Source organism: Leptonotus elevatus, chromosome 5 (genome assembly GCF_054856555.1).
Source record: "Leptonotus elevatus isolate MCC_2025b chromosome 5, RoL_Lele_1.0, whole genome shotgun sequence".
NCBI classification, from domain to species: domain Eukaryota; kingdom Metazoa; phylum Chordata; class Actinopteri; order Syngnathiformes; family Syngnathidae; genus Leptonotus; species Leptonotus elevatus.
This window is the reverse complement of record NC_141243.1, coordinates 7,437,594-7,462,085: the sequence shown is the minus strand read 5'-3', so window position 1 is coordinate 7,462,085 and position 24,492 is coordinate 7,437,594. Positions and strand designations below refer to the sequence as shown.

Genomic DNA, 24,492 nt, shown 5'->3' with positions numbered 1-24,492 from the left:
GGCCATTTTGCCGAGCAATCACATTGAACCTGTTTTCTGAAGATTGACCTTTGATTGGTTGTTACCTGAGATCTGAGCAACATTGATGTCATCTTCAGTCGACAGCAAGTGGCAAAATGGCCGCCCCCTGAGATGGATAAAAACGGCTGGATTTTGCTGCTTAACTCATATTCCACAAATGTAATGTTAATCAGAATGTCGTGTTGAGACTAGTGAGGTCACATGTGTACAAGCAAACAATACTTGTTTGAAAAATATTTTAACAACAAAAAATACAGCCCCTGCTAAACGTCTGAACTATAAATGGTTCCTGATTGTGGCATTCACATTCAGAGGTACCAGTCTATTTTTAGGCATTTCACATCTGCATCTCAAATTATAACTCCCCTTGTCTGACTTGTCAAATGAGCACTTTCAGTTTTTGTGTAGTTCAATCATTCCACAACATTGACCCACATTTTTTTGTTCTAGGGTAAGAGTTTGGTTTCTCTTTAATTTACAGCATCTTGGTAGATGATGCAAACTCATCCCTCAACTCGCAAAGCTTGTGTTGGCACACTGCAGTCACTATACAGCCTAGTAATCGAAGCTACTGTCATTAAAAAATATTTTTTCACCCAGAAGGCTCCTTTCCGAAAGATGCCTGAGGCTTCACCACACTATGATGCCGCAGAAGGAGACAGCTGGGAAGGACCGTATTTCTGGCGAAAAGATCAATATGCTATTCTCCTGCATGGGTTGGGGAGGATTTATTACAATGAGAGCAACGAGAATGTCCAACCGATCACAGTTAGCCTACAAGAGGGAACACATGATTCCCCGATCTTGCTACCAAATATCTCATTTTGTTCCCTTTGTAAAAATTTAAATGGAGAGTGTGAGAAAAGGACCAGCCTATTTACAAGTCATTGAATGTGTCACCTATTTCTGGTTCATCAGAAAAAGTAACCTAGAGAAGATCTATCTCATCATATTAATCTAATACTTTTACTTATTTTTCAATAACTTGAGTACAAATATAGATGAACAATTAACAGTTAATGAGTGACCTTCAGCTTTTTAACTCATTCACTGCCATCGACGGCTATAGACGTCAAAAATTCATTTAAACTATTTCTATTAGTTTCACATTTTTCCCCCACTTTTGTTAACAAGAGTATGAAAACCTAGAAAAAATGATTGTGCATTTAGAACAGATATAAAATTGTGATTAATCTTTAGTTAACTAGTTGTCATGTGATTAATTACAATTAAAATGTTTAATCACCTGATGCCCCTAATTAAAAAAAAAGAAGATTATTAAAAATTAGGGACATTTTTTTTAATTGTAATTGATCGCATGACTTCAATAGTTAACTCACGCTTAATCACAAATTTTATATCTGTCCTAAATGTACAATTTTTTTGTGTGTTTTCATACTCTTGTTAACAAAAGTAGAAAAAAATTAGAAATAGTTCAAATGAATTTTTGACGTCTATAGCCGTCAATGGCAGTGAATAAATAAAAAGAGAGAAATAATTGGATTACCTACATTGTGTCATACATTTCCAGCAAATTTACTCACTGTGCGGGGAACTGTTCTACAGCCAAGCAGTGTTTCCAGCGCGTCAACACAAGAATGATCCATCAAAACCAAGGCTGCCACAGACATTGCAAGCGTGGAAAAGGAGCAGATTAAAAGAAGGGAAGTGACCCTTTACGCCAAATTTCCATGCATAAGAAGTCAACCACAGTGGTGTACTGTTTTCTGGTTTGGAAGAAAGTTTATTTTTTTCCCCTTAACTTTGTCTTCGACGAGTAACGAAGAGCATTGAATGAGTCTAATGATGCAAAATTACATTCAATTAAGCACTTCCTTGACTACTGTATTTTGACCCTGCTGCAGTTACATTAGCTGATACAATTCAAATGAATTCATGAAACTAAACATTCGGGGCCTGACTGAGGAAAAAGCAATCTAATCAATGGGTATTTTGCAATTTTTCTAACTGCTACGAAGATTTAAATGTAGCCTCACTTCACTATTCCCTTCTTGAGTCTCAGACCAAAGCCACGCCCCTCACCAGATGTGAACTGTATATAAACTGTAAGCAAGACTATTGTAGCCGTAGCTAGCTCGTTGGTAGCGTGACGTATTTATAATTTAGTGATAAGAAATGTTATCGGTTTAAAGGTTTATGCTTTTGGAGCCAGAGAGGATTTTTTTTCCATAGATTATTTAAATAATGTGCTATGGTCATGTGATAGACAGTTGTAACAAGTGTCACCTCATTTCTAATGTAAGCAATTGCTTGTATTCATTTGATAATCCACTGCCCTTCTATTGTACAATGCAGAAGCTTCCCGTTAACAAGTACTGATAGAAAATGTTTATCTGGAAGAAGCATTTGTGAAAAGTTGTTTTCATGGAAGCTAATCAGCTGAAGCAGAACTAATCGAACATCTTGCAGACAGTAAGAAGGGTGCTAGTCATCCTGCATAAAGCTACGTGCTAACTGCTAATAGGTTGATCAACGCTACGGTGGCCACTGAAATGACAGTTTCATTGGGTAGGTTCTTCAAACAGCACACAGTGTCAGTAGAATATGATAGCTGTCAGTGTGTGTTTTCGGTTATTCTTACCAAGGCTGACATGAAACAGTAATATTTAAGCACCCCTGCCGGAATATGTAAATAATTCACATGGAATGTGAGCAGCTAACTGAGCTTATGACAGGCAATGACAAGAAAGATTTAGAACTTCATCATGGCCATTTTTAACAAACATCACACTTGTCGTTGTTACTTTAAAACGTGAGAATCATCTTCCAGCAGCCTTCTAAAAGTCTCTTTTCTCTCTCTCTCTCTCTGTCTCTGTTGCTTTCCGCAGTCACTGCGGTAACTGGGACGCTGCAATATAATTAGCAAACTTTGCGGATGTGACAGTGATGATAGAAAATCTGCTTTCCCTTATCCAACCATCCGTTTTTTAAAATTGATTATCATGTTCAGAGTCGAGAGTCTGGCTAAAGCCGGTCTCACTTGACTTTGGTGCCATTTATTTTCAAGACATTTTTTTTTTTAACCTTTTTTACATAGCTACTGTTATTTAAGACCAATGCCACTACTGTCATGTTTTGGGTTTGGTTTTTGTTAGGTTTTGCTCTCATGTGTTCCCTTTTTTCAGTCATGGTCTGTTTTGCTACGTTTTCCTTGTGTCCCCCTTTGTTTCGTCAAGTTTTATCACATCCATCTGTGCTTGTCTTCCTACTCTTTTTGTGTCAGCCAATCAGGCCTTGTCCACATGAAAGCCCGTTTCATTGTATCCACACAAGTTGTAAAATGTCTGAAGTCCTCTTGTTTATGTTGAACAAATTGAAAACGTAAATCATGCTGTTTTTACTAAGTACTGTCTCAAATGTTGTCCAATTTCGATGCCAAGAAATGTTTCATGGGAGGAGTGATATGGCGGCCTCGCGGCTTCGGCTATCACATCAGCGGTTCGTCTTCTTCGCTGATTCTTCTTCTACGCTTTCTGTTAACTCCCTGTGGCTGCGCTACAGCGCCACTCCAGACTTGGCATATACATTACAACAAATTAAATGTCCTCAGCGTCTTCTTTTGGACACTCGCATGTCTTGAAACGTTTCTGTCTGCACAAGATTTTTTTGAGGAAAAACAACATGCTTCCGTGCTTCCGTGTGAACAGGGCCTTAGTTTCCTGTTTTCGTTCAGCCGCGTCTATGTCCTTTCCACGTCATGTTTCCTGTTTAGTTGTTACTTTCCCATATGTTCTTGGACTATGTAGATTTTGTTGTTTGTTTGCAAGTACCTTGTTTACCTTCTTTTTTTTGTTTAATTAATCACCATTTTTGAGCACCTTTGCCTCCTCGCCCTGCTTTCCTGCACAAAAGTCCATCTTCGCTCAACCCCACCGAACTTGATAACTGTAACATCAGAAATACAAACATTAATGGCATGTACCCTTTCACTGTTTCAAGATTGCCATCATTAACAGGATTTTTTTTAGTAGACGTCGGTAAAATATGACTGAAATTTTTGCATGATTTCAATAGTTAACTCACGATTAATCACAAATTTTATATCTGTTTGAAATGTACAAAAACAATTCTAGGTTTTCATACTCTTGTTAACAAAAGAGGGGGGGGGGTTAAACTAATAGAAAAAGTTTTAATGTTTTTTTTAAAAAAGAAAAAAGAAAAGAAAACATTATTAAAAATTTGGGGCGTCAGGCGATTACAATTTGTAATCATAATTAATCACATGACTTCGCTCCGCTGTCCGGCCCCTCTTCGGCGGCGATGCCTGGGTGCGGGGGGTCCCCGGGAGCTGGGGGGCTGCCGGTTGGTGGGGGTGGGGTCGGGGTGGGGCGGCTTTGTTGGGGGGGGGGGGGGGCGTGCTGAGGGTGGCGTGCTGGGGTTGGCGTGCTGGGGTGGCGTGCTGCGGGTGAGGGGTGGCGTGCTGGGGGTTTGGGGGCGGCTGGGGCTGGGTTGGTTTGGGGGGCGGGGGGGACATGGGAGGAGCGGGGGCTGTGGACCGGTGGGGTGCCTGGCGGGCCTGCAGTGCCCCGTCCTGCTGCGTTGGGTTGGGGGCGCGGGCCGTGTTGGAGTGGGGGGCGCTCCTGCTCCTGGGTTTGCTCTCCGGCCGGTGGCCCCGGCGGGGCCCGGGGGTCGTCCTTTGGCGCTGCCGCAGCCTGGGGCCCTGAGGTGTTGCGCTTGCTCTGTCCTGGTAGGGGTCGACGGCTCCCCTTTTTGGTGGAGATTTTCATGCATGCCAGATCCACCACACCAGCATCTATCGAAACTCAGACACAATCTGCTTCTTCCTCAGGTCATTGAATCGGTGGAAGCTGATGTCTGTGGATCTCACTCTGCTTCGTCTGTCCTTCCTTCCTTTCCTCAGTCTCTCCTTTGGTCTCTTGAGGTCTCCCTGATTTGTTGGAATTTAGGTGATTCTGGGGTTGGTGAAGGACTCTGGTTGGTGGCCCGGTGGGTGGTGTCTGGTCGGTGCTGGATTTCACTTTCCTTTCTTTTCTTTGGTCCTTCCTCGGGTCTCCTGACGGCGGTGTTCGGTTTAGGTGAACGGTATGGGATTTTTTAATAGGTTTTTGGTGAACTAATGAATACACACACACTCACACGCACGCACGCACGCACGCACGCACGCACGCACGTACACACAAAAAAAGTGGTATCGAACATCCCTTGAACTTCTTTTTGCAGTCATATGTCAAAAAGGGTCTAATTCAAAGCAAACAGTTTGTAAGTATTAAAAGAATGAATAATGCACACACTTCAAAGAGTGGGCATGAGCAAGTACTGTGTTTCAAGGACGTCAACGGCAATGACTGCTGACAGTGGAGTTGCATCGCTTGCAAAAATCTTCATTCCTATATCCCATACAATGTACGACAAATAGGAATATTCAAAAATCATGTCAACAAGTGGTATGAAATGACAAGGCCGGTAAATGCTGCTTATTTGAGCAATATCAAGCTAAACTTCCAAATTCAGAGCTTGACTTCCGTATTCCCCGAGTTCGCTACATTACACAAAGCCAAGTGCATCATATTATAGAACACCAAGTTCCATAATTGCCTATAGAAAAGACCACACTTTGATGTTAATCCTGTCATCAATTGGTTTCAATTGCAGGGACTGCACTTTTTGTTTTAACATAACAAAAGTGTAGCACAATGAGCCATGCATTTAAATGTGTAAAAAAAAGAAAAAAGAAATGCAGCGGCTGGGCTTTGAATGACTATCTTTAGGCAGTAAATGATCACGATTTCCAAGAGCACACGCTGTAATAGGGAACGTGGGCCCTCAGAGTAACTGAACCCGCGTAAGAAGAAGGTCTCCCTCGAGTCCCCAACAGCATCACCCACGTCCGTATCCATGGAAACGATAACTCTCTGGGTGTGTGCAAGTATCAGTAACCAGACAAACAAAAGCTCCAGCCATAGTCATGCTTGGCTAAACAAAAATTCAATTTACCTGCATCTTCTTATATTTACTTAGGATCATTTGCATGCTTGATGTGAAATATGGCTTGATGATTCTTTTTTTAAATGTTTTAATATGGAATACAAAAACACTTGGTCATTACAGATGTAAACATTATTTTGCATGTTGTCAGTTAGTAGACTGTGTGGATGTTTGCCAGACATGACCTGTCTGCTTAATATCAATATTTCTTAAATTTAATTAAACAATCTGGACAGCTCTCTTGTTTGATTTAAATTATAACAAGCTTCTAGCTTTTTTTTTGGTATGGAAATAATTAACTGTCAAAACCTCCCTTTTTCACGAGTAATTGTCTTTTGAAGTTGTCAGATATGAGTGACAGATTTCTTTTGGACTGGCATTTAGAGAAAGATTCTTGTTCATGAGATCCAAACACTCAATATTCCTTGTGTTGCTCTGTATTTTTATTGATCTTCTGTCTCTCCTTGCCTCTCTCACATAAGGATGGACGAAGTTGCGGTGGTGAGCATAATCAAGCCAATCCTTCACTGTCCTGTCATGGATGTGTTATTATTAGCGGTGTGCCCAAAAAATCGATTCTCATAAGAATCGCGATTTTCATTTAGTACGATTCAGAATCGATCTCCTAATTTTATTTAAATATTTTTATACTGTCTTGCCTTTGTCTGTGTGTGCCTTTATTTGGAGCGCTGTTCATGTTGTACCCGGTTTGGCCACTGAGGGGCAGTGTGGTTCCACGCGGTCTAATACACTGTTAAGTTGTAGCCACATTAGAGAGTAAAAGGGAAAAGTCACGATCAAGTTATTCCAATAAAAATTCTTTTTTTTGTAGTGTGGAGCCGTTCTTTTGAGTGATAAAAGTGCCGCGAGTAGTGCGCTAATTAGCATTAGCGAGTCAGACTGGAGTAGATCATGACAATTCCTTGCACATCTATAGATTGAAGCAAAAATCATTGTCATTTAAATCATTTTGAATCAAAAATCTTTCTTAATTGAAAATCGATTCTGAATCGAATCGCAGGCCCAAAAATCGGAATATAATCGAATCGTGAGACATTCAAAGATTCCCACTCCTAGTTATTATGGGTTCTCCAGCAAGAGTTTTTTTTTTTTGTATTCACTCAGGAGAACATTGTCTGCTTTTGTTTTTGGGTTAAGATGACTGTTGATGTAATCACATTTGTAAAATTGTTTAATACCCAGGGTCATGCATGAATATTATCTTGGGTCAAATAACCACATCAGTTGAGGGTAAAAATACTGATTGGAATTTTCCTTCATTCAAACAGCATTATGTCAAAACTACTAGTTTGGATAAGCAACACACAAAACAAAAAATATTTAGTGGAAGGCAAGCAAATTTGGAAATTATATGAAGTGTGAGTTTAAGTTTAAGGTCCTTCATTGTAAATTCCCAAGACTTTAGCAGACATGCAATGTTAAATATTCCAGATGAAAGAAAAGTGTTTTCTAGCACCGTGAAAATTACTGTGGTATAAGTGTGCACTTATAAGATTCTGTGATGAACAGGTTCCAAAAGATTTTGGATTCACAACAAATGCCTGATGTTTGTTTTAATTGTAACATTTGTATTCCACATCTAAGAAGGATGTGAAATACTGATAAACCCCAGAGCGCTGTGTTTCTTGGCCAGTTTATATTCACTATGTGTGGCCTGCTTCCAGTGGGAGCTCCCTTTAGTGTGTCATATTGTATGAACACGACAATTTTGAATTCCCAGCAGTGTTCTACTGGTTCTGGTATATGTGTGGACAGGTTTGTCTAAAACAAACTGCTAATAGTGAGTGCTTTAGTCACACTTTTGATAACAGGCACGCGTCAGGAGTCCTCTTTGGCCTAAAAGGCTCAAACATGACTTGGTTTCATGCTGTGAGCATGTTGGGAGCACTTGACAGCCTGAAACGAAGCAGCCTTAAAGGCTTAACTGGTGAAAACTCCCCGTGGCTGTAAAATATATGCCAGATTGGCAAAAATACTGACACTTAATCAAACTACAGATTATACATTTATTTATTTATTTTTTGGGTTTGGTAATCTTCAAAGTTTTTGTTTAATAAGAAATTGGTATTAAGATGAATACATAATTGGTGAAATTACTTACACACACTGACACACACACAAAAAAACACTTCATTGTATTCTCACTGGAACGCAACAAGGCGGCTACATGGGCGACCTCATCTGCCTCGGTAAATGCGGCGGGCCGGACACCCAAGGATCACTTAGGCTAGTAGTAGTGTGTAAAAATATGTTCAAATTAGGGTCAAGCAATTGACATTTTTAATCATAATTAATTGCATGACATCAATAATTGACTTACGATTAATCGGCACATTTATATCCGTTCTAAATGTAAAAAATTTAATATTTTTTTCTAAGTTTTCATACTCTTGTTAACATACAAGTGGAATTTGTTTTATCCTAATAGAAATATGGCTGCATTTTTTAGCTATTGATACATTCATTTCATAATAATTCATAAAATTGAGTTAAAATTAAAAATATGTACTCTACTGTAAAAAAAAAAAAAAAAAAAAGACGAAGAAGAAAGAAACGAGTATGATATTGATATTGTTGGTTATTTTTCTGCCACTAGATGGCCTAATTGCATTTGTAAGACATTGGTGACAACTCAGTGCATTTTTCTTTTCATATTAAGAGCTATCTAACATGATATTTAACATGAAGTAACTTGTGAAATTCTGCACATTTTTAAAATTGTAAAATACAACTTGACCTCAGTCTCCACAAATATATGCATTATTATTATTATTGTTATAAAATGTATTACAGCAAAATTTTGACGTGGACGTGTCTGGTCATTAATCGTGCTTTACAAAAATTAGTGGTGTTAAAGAAACGTTAAATTAACTCAAAATTAACGCACTAATTTGCACACCCCTAGTTACACTAAATTAAAATGACATTAATTTGCTTGAATAGTGGTTGAAAAAAAAAGCTGGCGAAAGGTAAAGTTTTCATTACTCATAAAGTAGGCTCATCCTGGCTAGCTTGTCAAGAGTCCTCATTGTCAAAATCGTATATATTGTATAACTCTATAAAACACTTTGGAAGGTATATTTTTTATTTTTTATTAACTGCCATCCTCTCATTTACAATGTACATTTAACTGAATAGTTGTCAAATAAAGAATAAGGGTGAATGCTATTAAGTAGAGTGCCTTACACATTTCATCATGCGGGTTGTGTGTGCTTGCTGCTCTGGGATGCGCTTGCATTATCTTGCCTTCGCATGTGGGGGTTGTTGACAAACACCGCAGAGAATGTCTCAGAAGAGCCTGCAGAAGTGTTCCAGCGTGCAACTCCCATCGGAAGCGCAGCCAATCCCGATTCTGCCGTAATAATGAATGCTGAGCACAGACCAACGTGACCTATGCTTGATCACTGTTGGGGTTTGTTGGCACTGTTTAAAAATGCTCTGACCATGTTAGGTCGCCTGTTTGTGATTCAGTGGTGGCATGGTGTTACATGTAATCACTTGTATGCATTTCAATGATGTTGGACTAGAGGCAGGCAGGGGTCTGGATGCCCATCCAAAATTTCACAGCCATCTGTTGATGTGCTGTTGAACTTCATACTGGTTTCTAGAGTCTACAAACCATATTGTGGCTGTTCCCCCCCCCCCCCAGAGACATTAAAAGCAGCCTGTATTTCATAAAAACAAACCACAAAAAAAAATTATAAAAAAAAAAAAAGATTTAGCACCAGAAATAGATTTTATTTCAGCATTTTTGCTCTGTTTTATGCGTGCTATTTTTACCCTGACATATTCATACTTTTTTTTGGTGGCAATATTATGGCATCTTCCTTCTGCTTCAGAAGCAACTGCTATCAAGGTAATGAAGGGAACTTTAAAAAAAAAAGAAAAGTGTCAGAAACATGCAAGCAGGGAAACGGGATAATGACAGTAGAATTGGTAATTGGTTGGTTTCCTGGCACAGACTCTATATTTAATCATAATCCACATACTGTATATTCGACAGGATTCCATCCGATGATGAAACCCAAAAGCAAACCCTTGACTGATGCTCCAGTATCATAGAATCGAGACTTCATCATGTTTGATCGTAATCCTTAGTTGTTGATAAAATTATGCACTCGGTGTATCATCTCAATGGCCACTATGGTCTTCTGCAATGATCATTCTAATCTAAAGAACCAGAACCAGTTGTAAATTAAAAGCAACATCAAGTCTTGCCACATACTTATTCCAAATATAAACTATTCTTGCTGAATGAATTTTATTTATTTATTAAAGTTATCACATCAGTTGTTATCACCAGGATGATTTAAACTTTGATCAACGTATTGAAAGTTGAAATGACCAAAAAGTGCTTTCTGGAGCTAACCTTTCAAGATATGTCCAATCAGAATGCAAACTGCCACAATGCTTGGAGATAAAAGCAGCAGTTTGACATTTTAGGGCATGCAATTACCGCCTTTTTAGAGGATTTATATATCTCACTTTAGATTGATGCTAGTGTTCAATGATGGCTGCTTGTAAGCTTAGAAAATATGCTGGAACCATTTTAACTGGTCTCATATATATATATATATATATTTGTGGTCAGTCATGGTTTGGTCTTTGGTTGAGATGCCACTTGTAAAACCCCACACAGCTTTCAAGTAAAGGCACTAAAATGCAGTAGCAAAGTTAGTTATTGCAAACAGTCAATGTTACACTTTAACCTTGGTGTCACGTCACTTGTTGATGGACAAATGGCACATTGTTGAATGGATTTTTTTTATCCTACTCATTCTTTGTTTACAACCTTGAAGAGAGATACTGTCTATTGGGACTGGGTGCTATTTCATACTGTATCATCCAATTCTCACACTACTGAATGTTTTTTATTCTACTTTTCTTTTGTAGCAGCTTCTCACTGCATAGTCAATTTACAAACAACATATACTATATGGTGTATTTGCATTTAATATGTACTAGTATGTGTGGAATTAGTGTTAAGATTGTGCGTGTGTGTTTGTTTCTGCTGTTTTTGTGGCTGGTAATATGTTTCATGACCGTAACAATAGATGTGTATGATTTTGATTGATCATAGATTTCTTCAGTGTAATTATATGACGTCCGCATGAGATGCAAACGTAAAGTCAGATGGGAAAGGCTGCAGCTTACACATGATCTTAATGAGGAAAACGCTTTAGAATGGATGGATGGATGAACTTTCAATTTTCCATTATACACTTCCCATATTGTATATAATATATATAATATGATAATATTGTTTATGCACGATTGAAGACTTTACGTATGTCATGATTGAAAACGAGTTTGTATAGGATTGTTGCATCATTATTATTATTACTATGTTGAACAAAAAAAAAGAAAGTGGTCAGACTAATATGAACAATATGAATTCACATGTATAACGAAAAGCATGGTGTTCCACAGGGTTAAATTCTAGGGCCTCTGCTGTTTTCATTGTTATCTGCTCAACCCTGGGTTCCATCTTAAGAAAATAGTGGAGGTTGTTTTAAAGTGTTCTAGAAATAGAAAGTTAAGTGATGGGAGTCATTGACTTTGAAAAAATATAGATTTTATTTTGATTGATCATAGATTTCTTCAGTGTAATTATATGACGTCCGCATGAGATGCAAACGTAAAGTCAGATGGGAAAGGCTGCAGCTTACACATGATCTTAATGAGGAAAACGCTTTAGAATGGATGGATGGATGAACTTTCAATTTTCCATTATACACTTCCCATATTGTATATAATATATATAATATGATAATATTGTTTATGCACGATTGAAGACTTTACGTATGTCATGATTGAAAACGAGTTTGTATAGGATTGTTGCATCATTATTATTATTACTATGTTGAACAAAAAAAAAGAAAGTGGTCAGACTAATATGAACAATATGAATTCACATGTATAACGAAAAGCATGGTGTTCCACAGGGTTAAATTCTAGGGCCTCTGCTGTTTTCATTGTTATCTGCTCAACCCTGGGTTCCATCTTAAGAAAATAGTGGAGGTTGTTTTAAAGTGTTCTAGAAATAGAAAGTTAAGTGATGGGAGTCATTGACTTTGAAAAAATATAGATTTTATTTTTCAATAAAGAAGCGTTCAGTGAATGTGCAAGGGAAACTGGTGGGGTTCAGTACCTCCAACAAGGTTAAAAAACACTGCTTTAAGGACTGACGACTATTCCTACCATCACAGGCGAGAGACACATTGATTGTATTTGTAGAGTTCAATGTCCCAAATGAAAACCAACATTGTCACTTGCAAATGTATCTCTATGTCCCATGCTAACAATATACTGTAAAATGCAGCACATCAGGCAAAGTCAAAGTGCTGAGTCTCAGAAAACCTGCTGTGCCTTTTTCTGCTTACGGTCACACTTTATCTGCACGCAATATTTACTCAGGAGTCAGGACGCAGGCCTTCAACTTGTAGACAAGAGAATGCAGTCCCTCATTTCTGATTTCTGCTGGATGCGCTTGATTAAAATCACTCACCTATTTAAAGAATGGTGAGGTTGTCTTTAATGATGAATGGGAGTCGGCAAACAGGAGATGTGGGATATGCAAATGAGTTATTCTGCATAGTGGTGTGAGGTCCCCAGATATCACATGGGAAGACGCTTCATATGTTGGATAAAGAAGAAAGGGGCTTCCTTGGGGTTGGTGCTCATACAAGCATGGTTCAAGGGAATTAGCTTGCCAACTGGCGCAGACACTTCTATTAAGAGAGACTTGTCCCTTGGCGCTGCCGTGGCCTGGGGGCCCTGAGGTGTTGCGCTTGCTCTGTCCTGGCAGGGGTCGACGGCTCCCCTTTTTGGTGGAGATTTTCATGCATGCCAGATCCACCACACCAGCATCTATCGAAACTCAGACACAATCTGCTTCTTCCTCTGGTCATTGAATCGGTGGAGGCTGGTGTCTGTGGATCTCACTCTGCTTCGTCTGTCCTTCCTTCCTTTCCTCAGTCTCTCTTTTGGTCTCTTGAGGTCTCCCTGGTTTGTTGGAATTTAGATGTTTCTGGGGTTGGTGAAGGACTCTGGTTGGTGGCCCGGTGGGTGGTGGGTGGTGTATGGTTGGTGCTGGATTTCACTTTCCTTTCTTTTCTTTGGTCCTTCCTCGGGTCTCCTGACGGCCTCACGACTCTGGCTGGATTCTGAAGTGTTCGGTTTAGGGGAACGGTATGGGATTTTTTAATAGGTTTTAGGTGAACTAATGAATACACACTCACACGCACGCACACACACACACACACGCACATACACTTACTCACTCACATACAAAATAAAAATTAATACAAAAATAAAATAAAGTTAATAAAAAAAAAAAAAGAGAGCAATGCTGATGACATGTCAAATCGGTAAAATTACTGAATGAACAATACTGAGCTCTCCAGAAAAAAAAAGAGAAACTTCAAAATTAGACCTTTAAATGTACAACTGTATCATCATGTATTGTTTTTAAGCAGAAAGCAGTTGTAATATCAAATAATAATGTGATGTCTTTGGGGCTTCATGCATCATTTGGTGCTAAATGAGGGAACATTTAGGAATACCTCAAATAACAGTATATCAATGTTGCCAGAGTTTAATTCATTCAGGGACTACAATTTGAACTTTAAACATCTCAAATCATCTTTCCCTATTGAAATGAATGGAAATGGCATTAATCTGTTCTCCCCCAAAATAACATGACCAAAAATTCATATTGTGTTATTAACATGGACAATTACACGCCATATAATTATATTTTGTAACAAAACGTAATAAAAACATAATTAAATAGAATGTTAACAGTTAAACAGTTTGTGCATCATGATTAAAACAGTTTGTGCATCATGATTAATTAATTGCAGGTACTTCTGGTGTGTATACAGCATAGTTATGCAGACACAAATGAATAATAGTTTCACAACTACCTTAAGTGAGACAATAAGCTGCTGTAATATTATTTCTTTTTTTTTCCATGGCAGATATTGATATATACAGTATCTGTCTACATGCATTGTTCCACCATTTGTGTTCAGATATCAGTTGCTTTAAGGGTTATACCACTGTGACTATCTATGCTACTAAAGAGATCTCGACTCATTTCTTTACACCGCCATGCTGGCAGGATAGTAGAGAATGTTTTACAATAGAGAGCAGTCATAAAATTATAATTTATCTGTGATTGCGCGGCACTGATTAACGGATTAAACCAGTCAATCTGACCATTACAAGGCTTTTTTTTTGTATCACTCCACGACTTACTCCTTCCGGTGTTTGCTGGAAAATGAGTAGCTCACTGGAACGCACCAAGGCACCAACATGGGCGACCTCATGTGTCTTGGTATATGTGACGGGCACCCAAGGGTCACTTAGGCTAGTAGTAGCGTGTAAAAATACGTCCAAATAAATTAAAATGACAATAATTTTTTGAATGGTGGTTGAAAAAAAAAAAGCTGGCAGAAGGTGAGGTTTTCATTACCCATAAAGTAGTCACATCCAGGCTAACTTGTAAGCGTCCTCATTGTAAAAATAAAAAATATACACAAAAAGTCTTTACTTTAACTCTTTACTTTGACTTAATCATACACATGAAAAACACAACACACCAGCAAAGAGTAAACAAAGCAAGTGGCCGGTCACCTGCGTATTAACCTACCTAGCACCATGTTTTTAATCCTGCCAAAATGGAGTTGTTTACATTTGTTACAGTGCATTGTGACATGCGTAATGTGTCAACGTCCGGAAGTTTATTGGTTGGCCCGTCATCCTCATTTTGCAGTCTTTGTTAGCATAAAGCTAGCTGGTTTAAATGCAAATTGTGTAATTCTTTGTTTCATGTTATCTTTGACAGTAAAGCTTTACCAGGAGTGACATGAAGCCTCTTTTTTTTGGGACAAATTGTTTACTATTTGCCAAACTGCAGCTAGTTGTGGAGTTGAGTTCACTGCCATTGAACAGTGTTAATATTTACATTTACACAAAAGATGCAGAACGACATGATATAAGTTGGGTCACTCATATCTCAATATATCACTGCAGATGGTTTTATTGAATTTTTTAATTTTTCATTCTTATTAACACCAAGGCCTGGACTGTTAACTTGAGACAAAATACTTGCAGTTCTGATTTTTTATTTTATTTTATTACTCACCCACCAAACTTATATGGGATCCTCTTATCTGGTCAGTTATTGGCTGTATATGTTGTACAGTACATACTTACAGCAGTTTGTAGCCTTCTGAAAAATAAGAAAATTTCCCTGCATACATGGGAAATGTATCATCTGTGTAACAAGGTAGGCTACTGACTATGATTGACTGGTAGGTGTCATACGGTCAAGATGAAAAAGAATCCAGATGGGGAAATGAGCTGAGTAGCTAAAACAGGCAGGAAAACTAAATGTTTTATGTACTGTACTGCACATGCTTGTTATGCAGGGTACATGGACGCACAAATATCAAAGGAAATTGCACAGGAGAACAAAATATATTTGTACATGGCCAACTATGCCTTGCTTTAAATTCAAACTACTGCAGGGTCAGATACTGTACAGTGTTCCTGCAATGATTCATATTAGGGATGCTGAACTGGTTGGTCATTAACTTAAATATGTAAAAATAAAAAAATGAAAGCATCTTTATGCATTTGTTCGAGCAGGGGTTGCCAACCAAAGGCGGATCAAGGGATTGTTGTCTTTGTTAGAACTGACAAATGTTAGGTTTGCTCTTTGCTCTCAAATCTTCATATGCACGATTTAAGCATGAATTTATGATTTAAGCACTGTGAATGAGGCCCAAAGAGATTGTGAGTGGGACATGGTTGTAACGTTTTCAGTCAAAAAAAGAAGACATCTGTGTGTGTGCGCGTGTGGATACTATATATATATATATATATATATATATATATTTTTTTTTTTACATATATAGTCTTTTATGATTTATTCATTTTCCTTCTCCGACTTAGCATGCCAAGGGCAGTTCTGAGGCATATGAGGGTGTTTTTCATTCAAAAAGAAAAAAAAACAAGCAACAAGACAACCGATGTCTTCCGTCATTAGTATGTGACCTAAATGTTACCACAGTCGCTATGGACAGACACTATATACAGCATAGCCTCCCATTTGCAATTCAATTCAGTTCAATTATATTTATACAGTGGCGAAGGACTACACTGCTTGTCCGGTGGTCCTTTACAGATGGAGTCGGTCTTGCAAAAACTCTTTGTATATTTAGGGCAGCAGCAAATCCTCCCCAGTGGCGAGTAAAGACTCCCTTGTTGACTGCTGATTCAAAGCTAAATATAGTCCATACTATTGCAGGTACATTATGGCAGAAAATTGGCCACATATGCAGCAAGAAGAAGAGCAGCACCACATTTTCAGGTGACAACTTTCTGTTTTACTGTGACATGCTGATGTTAAAACCCTTGAGGTCACACATTCTGACAGGTGCATCCATCATCTAGAACCCAAGCACTGTTATAAATTGTGACCCTACTTGGAAACCCTAACCTTTAAAACCCTAATTTAAGAACAAAAAATACACAATCAAACAACAATTGCTTAATTGATGCGTTTGTGTTTGGTAACTGTCCATTTGACCGTGATTCTTCCAGGTTGAATGCTTCCCTCTACTAGCAGCTGCCATTAATATTGCATGCCTTACTTTTTACAGAAGCCTATTTGTCTTATGTCGTGGAACTGCAGACACTCTCATATTTGAAATATTTTCAATGCTGGCGACACAATACATCAAGAAAAGCTGGCCTTCAACGAGACCATTTGAATCTACATTTCACTGGCTAGTCCTACTTTGCATACACAAAGGGGGTGCATGTAAACACGGTGTTGTTAGTATAGTGCAACCCCCTTTACTAATCATACATTTGCTCGATTGTAATACAATAAATGTGTAGTGCATCGTATCTAAAGAATGGTGTTGCAGTTGCTATAATGTAGGGGTGACAGGCGATTCAATTTTTTTATTGCAATGAATCGCATTACTTCAATAATTAACTCACGATTAATCACACATTTTATATCTGTTCTAATAAAATGTACAGTCAAATATTTTTTTCAAGTTTTTATACTCTTGTTAACATAAAAGTGGAAAAAATGTTAAACTAATAGAAATATGGCTGCACCTTTTAATTCCATTGATTAGACAGTTAGCATTAACATATTGATGGCTGGATGTGCCTTACAAATTCAGCCTTGTAAATCTAAAATTTGACAAATTATCTATCTATCTATCTATCTATCTATCTATCTATCTATCATCACGTTAGCGCCTGGACTATTAAGGTACATGACACGAAAGACTGTTTCAAATGGAATCGCAGCCAAAAGACTTTTGATGACAAAATATCTTAGCTGGAAGTCCAACAGATATGACTGCATGCTCCTACACAAGTTAGATCTGGTTCTGCCCCATAGCTTTCAGTGTGCTCTTTGGCAACCGGTCTAGGTTTAACCCTGCCTCTTTCCCAAAGTCAGTGACTTTAATGAGGTGCCTCGTGAGGATAAGCAGTACAGAAAATGGATGGATGGAAGTGCTATAGAAAAAAGGATGGATGGAAATACAGTACAGTGTCACTTCAAGAAGGGCAACACAAGTAGTCACATACAGTATGAAGTGACTACTACTATGATGTGTATTGTGATTATTAGAGTGCATGTGGGACCTGCATCAGCAATAATGCTTTACGACTCCAATCAAATTAGCCAAGATTACTTCTACTTGTTGATTACATCTCTTAAAATCTCAGGGGTCATTGTCATAGTGGAAAACACATTTCCCATCAAGATATTCATCAATTAACACATGTCAGCATAACATTACAGTAGCATTACAAAACCGCCAGAGACTTTTACTGACAACAAAATGCATACTAATCAATTCTCTGTATGTACGAATACAAAGACAACACTGTGTACAGATGAAAGCCTGAAGTTGCACATGTAATCAGAACTTTCTTTATTTGACAAACCCCAGCCTCCCATATTCATTCTCTGTATCACCCACGTCGAATCACATATCATATAAAGTAGAACTTCATTTCTGGCTTCCAACACAGACAAACACAGCTCAAGGCTGTAATACACAACATTGCCTAGAAGCAGTGGCCTTATAACATAACAGCATTTTATATGTAAATGCTAGAAGTGAGAGTTATTGTAATCAAAATAGACCTTTCAATATTTTATAAGTTGTGGGTGGAAGCAGGAATACAAACTGTGGTTGCAGCACTCAACCTCATTGTTTAATGTCTGCCGTGACTATTCTGCTGCAGCGGTGTGCACATTATAAGCCACTGACTTGCCTTTGGTTCCACATAATTGTCAGTTACCCTCTCCTGAATTAGCATGTTTATTGCTTACTGTTGACTGGTCACACGTGTTTGCATATTAAGACTTCAGTCTATACTGTTTGGTTTGAAGTTGCACAATTGCCTATCCATGACGCTCTCCTTGCTTTAAGCGTAACAATTGTTCTTCCCTGAATTCAAAGCCTGATATTACGAACTGTTCATTTTCCACATATTGTTCTCCAGGCCTAATTACAACAATTTTAATTAGCTTTCATTAATTAGCACTTGGAGTCTGACTGTAATAGAAATGTGTTTGAATTCAAACATTTGCTTGTTGATTGGGAAGTTTCTTGGGGACAAGCAAGCAAACAGTTGATTAGGCAGAAACTGCACTTTTTCAGCAATAACTTAAGAAGTTTTGTTAAATAGTCTGCTTGCCAACATTTTAAGAAAAAAGCTGTAAAATTCAGATGCTGGTCAGTCTCAGCAGTTATTCATAAATATCAACCTAACTAAAAGAAAAAAGAAGCATGGCTGTGGCTATTTGGTGAGCTTTCACTTCTCTCAAAGTCTTGACTCCAAGACACTTAATGGCACGGCCACTTACAACCAACGTTAAAGTGTCGCTTTCCTGACTGCTTTCCAAAAACAACCGCTCCATTCGACTCAAATGGGGTGGCTACGTCAGTGAGTGGAATTAAGAGTGCAGGGAGCTGAATGCTTTTCGACTGTGAACTCACACTGCGGGCATCATTTACTTTTAGAGTTCTGACTGTTTACACCATGACCTCACAAAAATCTAGCTTTCTTCTTGGGCTTTTCTCTTAAGAAAATGCAGAAGGAAACATTATCCTCTGTAAGCCGTAGCGTCTGAACTACCTTCTGTGTTTGCTTTGCTGATTGTTCAGCCGCTCCTGGATTTGCTCCCTTCGTGGCTCCAATCTATCATCTTGATTGACCCCAGAAACAGAATCTACTTGCTCCTAATAAAATGGCCTAAGCCATAATGAGACTGTAGAGAAATAACAAAGGATCAGCTGCTACCTGTGTCTCCACAGGGCTGACCACTAAAATCTTGTTACGGTTCAGAAACAACATGGATGTAACGGGAATTGGGAAAAGTGGGGCTGTTGACTGTAACGATACTCGGCCTCTCTAACGACACCGCAGGGAAAGCCTGTCACACTACAATTGTACAATGCACACTCATTTGATTAGAGAATATCAATTTGGCAAAGCGTGCTGCACTGCTGCATGCTGGGCTTTCCAGCGGACTGAGGGCATTTTCTCTTATACGCTCCTGGTGATTGAATGTAGACTATACTTTAGACCAGCTAATCAGGTCTAAGTTGTGGCGCAGGTAGTGTACCGTTATTTTGGTGTTTGATTTGGGTGCAGGCAGGCAGATTCTACGCTCCCCTGATATGTGTGATGGATGTCATCGTATTTCATTAAGTCAAGTCAACTTTATTTATATAGCACCTTATCATGCAAAGAATCAACTCAGTGTTTCACAAAAAAAAAAAAACATCATTGCCAACCACCCACTGGCCTCCTCCTTACCACCCACCCAACCTCTAGACACACAACCCAATAACCTCACACCCCACACATAAGTATGATTATCACATAAAAACAGAACTAAAAAAGAAATAAATGCTAGCTAATAAATATGACAACAGATAACAGTGCAATTAACAAAAATCAACCGAGTGAAAAGGATAGCTCCCACCTTCGACACGTTACCAACGTAAATAAAAGTTTTACGTAATACAATTATCAACATAAAATGAAATTAAATCGATACACAACCACAAAAAGTGTACTATTTTAATCAAGCATTATTATTATTATTATTATTATTATTATTTTTGAAAGTGGATGACTTTCTATTGAACCCCCAAAAAACTGAAGGGAATCTAAGATCACACATAACGCGATTAAGCATCATCTAATTTCTTTATGACTACCTCCAGCTAAATGCTGAAACCTTTTTAATATGTGAGACAAGTATATCACACACCCAGTTCATCACTCAAGACATTCTGTCTAATAAACACAATCTTTTGAACAAGACCATCGTGATACCTCATCATTTGGATCACCGCTGACCTGCCCATTACCTTGTTTTCTCCATGTGCTCTGCCGCAGTGTGTTCCTTTCCTTCACACGGATGTTGAAATATGACATTGGAGAAGGGGGGGTTGTTGGAGATGCTGGCAAATCCCCTAGGTATCAAAAATTAGGTCATGTTATTGAGAGAAATGAAAAGGCTCGGCTGTACAATGCACTGTAGTAATTTATGCAGAATCTCAGCGCCTCTCTCCCCACAGACTTGGGTGTTCTATCTGAAGATCATTTTTTGGCAGAGCTGTGATACAGTTAATTAGAGCACAGGAACAATTCTTTCTCACTGTTAGTCACACAGGTATGAAACACATTCACTTCTTAAGGGCTTAGTTCCTGAGACAATAATGTATTATTCATTAGGACTGCATCAGATGTCTTATTGTAAAATAAAAAGCAGTGACTACATAAAGTTGAGGTTATCGTTGCTTTTCTTTTTGTGATTTCGTAATATGGGGAACACCAGCAACTAAAGCGGAATACTAAAAGTTATTCAGTGTTAGTTAATCATTTATTTATAGCTTTTTAGTAGACTCAAGCATGATAAAAAAAAAAGGGGGCAAGAAAAAGAGGCAAGTGAATAGCAACCAGAGAATAGTAGGGGGGAAATGTGGACAAAGCGGATATTTATGACACAGGTAGAGTGGACCAAAGCTCTACCATGGCAAAGGTTATATTCTAGACTCTTCTGTTGTTTCCAATGGCCTGTAAGTAACATGACATTTAGGAAGGCATACAGATTTACTACTTCACAAAATAAAATACAGCCTCTCTATTTACATTGTCTCGGACTGCAAAGGACAGTCAAAGGGTCAAGCAGCCAATTTCTAGTTCACAATAGATCTCTTCTCTACTTTTTGGTCACCTGGCAGGCAGACACACTATCTTAAGATGAAAACATTGCAGTAGGGAGACAATTTCCTTGCAACTGTCCAAGTCTTTGGTGAAAGATGTGTACTTTGTTCCTGTCAGAAGAGGTTTGAGCTGCACACTTTAGTGTGTAATGCCGTCTGCAGAATCATGCATTTGAAATACTTCTTAACTTTATAATACACAGTGAAAACTCTAAGGTGAGGATAATCCATTGCGGGATGCAGAAATCCCCTGTTCACTGTCAAACTGTCAGCAACAAAGATAGATTCAGTAATGTGATTTTTTTAATTCAGCAATTTTGAAGATACTTTTTGTGTATATATATATATATATATATATATATATATATATATATATATATATATATATATATATATATATATATATATATATATGTTGCAAAAATGCGCACTTTAGCCTTTTTTGCCCAATTTGAAAAATGTGAACTTTCTTCGCGCTTTGCCCCGTGGCAGCCAATCGGCTTCAAGTACGGGCTACGTCGCACACACAGCTTCCTGTCTGTGGTCAAGCTGGGCCCAACAACACGGCCAGCCGGGATCAAATGATGAACAAGGAAGTAGCATACGGAGTGCTGGTAAGTGTATTTATTTGCTGTCGAACTGGACCGAGGTAGCAATAGTGTTTAACAAGCATTAGCTAAAGCTATTTAGCGCTAACACCGGCTGCCAGATTAAATGGAAGTAAAGACGTACCTAAAAAAAAGAAAAAGAAAAGGCGTTGCTGGATAAAATAGTGCCCTGGCTGTATAGTGCCAGGAAAGAAGTACTTGGCGGTGTTCTCTTTTGTTGACTCGCTTTACAGTGGTTGTTCACCAAACGGCACGCCTCCTCCTCTACGGTGTGCGCGAATGCCAAAAAACTCTACGTGGTGAAACGCTAGCGAAGGAAGGGTTTCAGAACGCCTCCCCCGCTGTTGGTGTGAATGTAGCTTTACTATGACATCACTGTGGCTTCACTGAAGCAGTGACGTCTCTGATGAACTCACAAACCTGCAACTTTATTCCTTATTTAAAAGAGATTGATGGCATAACATTGGTTATGTTATGAGCATGTGTTGCACCACACAAACACAACTGTTACACACATTTTGGAGGTCTTACTTACTGTAGATGTACAGTAGTACTACTCCCGCGTAACTCAACTCCCTCAGGCAAAACATGTGTTCCGAGCCAGCCAGCCCTGAAATTGCTCAAGATCTGCACAGACAAAGAATGGAAAAAGCAAATCCACGACTGGGTGACGTAGGCCAACAGGTTCAGTGAATGATAGATGATTGTGCTGATGCACTTTTGCAGTGGAAGCAGTTGCTTTGTATCTCAACATTTCAATCTGCATCAGGTCAGGAGATGTTTGGTATCATCCAAAAGTAATAACGTCCCTTTTTTTTTTTTGATCAAAGCACATATTTGACATTAGAAAGGGAATATAAAGTCAGAAAAGGTATATTTTGAAATAACAATGGTCTCTAAACTCAATTAAGATTCATACAAATGCGGCAAGAGAAGAGTACTTTAACATTTAAAAATAATGACTTCAAGTCTCAGCAGATTCAATTTAAACAATTGTCTTTAAACAATCTTAGCATATTGTGTTCAGCGCAGTGAGTTGATACTCAATGCATTCCTGTTTTTCATACAGTATTGCAGCCTTTAACAGGTTCAAGTTTTTTTTTTAATAAAAGAAGCAAGCGGTTGGTAATTTTAGATTTAAATATTATGTTGTTTCATAGCAACCTTTTAAAGTCCCTTTAAAGTAAAAATGTGCCTTCTAAATTTGACGCACATCAGAGATGATTGTTGGTAGGCAATGTGCAATTTGAATGATTAAAATATTTATATATTATATTAAATATAATATATTAAAATATAGTGATGGGCGAGTACCGATGCTAGGTATCGGTATTGGGTCACACCCAGCCTCATTTCAAGGTATCGGTGTTCGCGACAGTGGCCGATACCTGTATTGAATGCCCTCTGGAAATTAGAATTTTTATGGGAAAATAATACTTACAGGTCTTTCATTAAAATGAGCTGTTATATATATTATTATAATTTTTTTGTGTGGGGGGGTTCTTTCATGCAGCAAAAGTACTAGTGGTATTGGTACTCCATATCGGTGATTATAGTTGAGTACTCATACTGGTATCGTTCTGAAAAAAGTTATTTGCAACTATGTTCATACAGTATAATACTCATATATTTTATACAGTAGATTTACAATACTCGTATATTTAGAAGCTAATCTCTGAAGTCCAGGGTCTTTATTTTTGTTTTCCCTCCATCCATTTTCTACTGCTAATCATATCTAAATACAATCACTCATTTTAAGTATTGTGTGTTTATCATTGCAAAATAACAACTGGGAAATACTTTTATTGACAGTTTAATTAATAATACCTCTTATACACATACTAATTGACTGCAATTTCTGTTATATATAATTTCCTGTGAATCCAATTCTATCTCTTTCTAAATTTCTGAAATAACTGTTAGATGTACTTTTTTGGCATTTCTGGGGTTTTTTTTCTTCCAACGCAGACAAAGTGAATCATCACCACCACATGACGTCTTGGGGTATAGTGGGAGATGAAATTCCTATTAGCTCTAATTAAGCCTCTCTTTTATCCTTGGCAATGACATGAAGATTAATAACACCCTCCCCTATTTTAAGCAAGGTTATTTAAATAGGCAATTTTACTTTCCTTACATATCATCGCACTAATGTTAGGCACAGGACAAGTCAGCCTGCTTTTCTTTATATTCAACTTGCCTTAAGGTGATTTTTACAATGACCTTTAAAGAGCATTTGTACAAAAATAAAGTTGGGGACTGAAGTGGTCTTTAATTGTGTGTTAGGGTATGTGCTGACTCAAAATATGAACAGCCAACCAGAGAGAACACTCAGAAGTATAGATTAACTGACAAAATAAATGCATGATAGTATTCATTCTCAAATATCATAAAATAAATCAATAAAATGAGAATCATAATAGTAACTGTAACTAAAGTCACAGAGTTAGAAAGTAACACACTCCAAACATAAGAATGGAAGTCTCTATTCTCTCATCCAAGTTCTCTTCTGAACTTTCCTGACCTTTGACCTCAATGTAATTATCTCAAAATGTCTACCTCCCAATGCAAATGTACACAAATGG

General features: G+C 38.1%; 1 protein-coding gene across 6 annotated transcripts in view; it reads right to left on the bottom strand.

The window, feature by feature from the left end:
* LOC147173509 (uncharacterized) overlaps positions 1-24,492 on the bottom strand; it is a 31,691-nt gene that overhangs the window by 6,238 nt on the left and 961 nt on the right. For 2 of the 6 annotated variants that reach the window (XR_015094868.1, XM_086076430.1), the window contains exons 2-4: positions 22,443-22,534; positions 20,442-20,546; positions 3,848-3,927 (exon numbers count right to left, since the gene is read on the bottom strand). Coding sequence is in view for 4 of the 6 variants with exons in the window: in XM_086076430.1 (XP_085932556.1) it covers positions 3,848-3,927; positions 20,442-20,546; positions 22,443-22,497 (240 nt within the window). In the remaining 2 variants the exon portion in view is untranslated. Of the gene's footprint in view, positions 1-3,847; positions 3,928-12,234; positions 13,176-20,441; positions 20,547-22,442; positions 22,535-24,492 lie in introns of those variants that run through there. The other 4 variants (XM_086076428.1, XM_086076427.1, XM_086076429.1 and 1 more) reach the window with 3 other exon arrangements.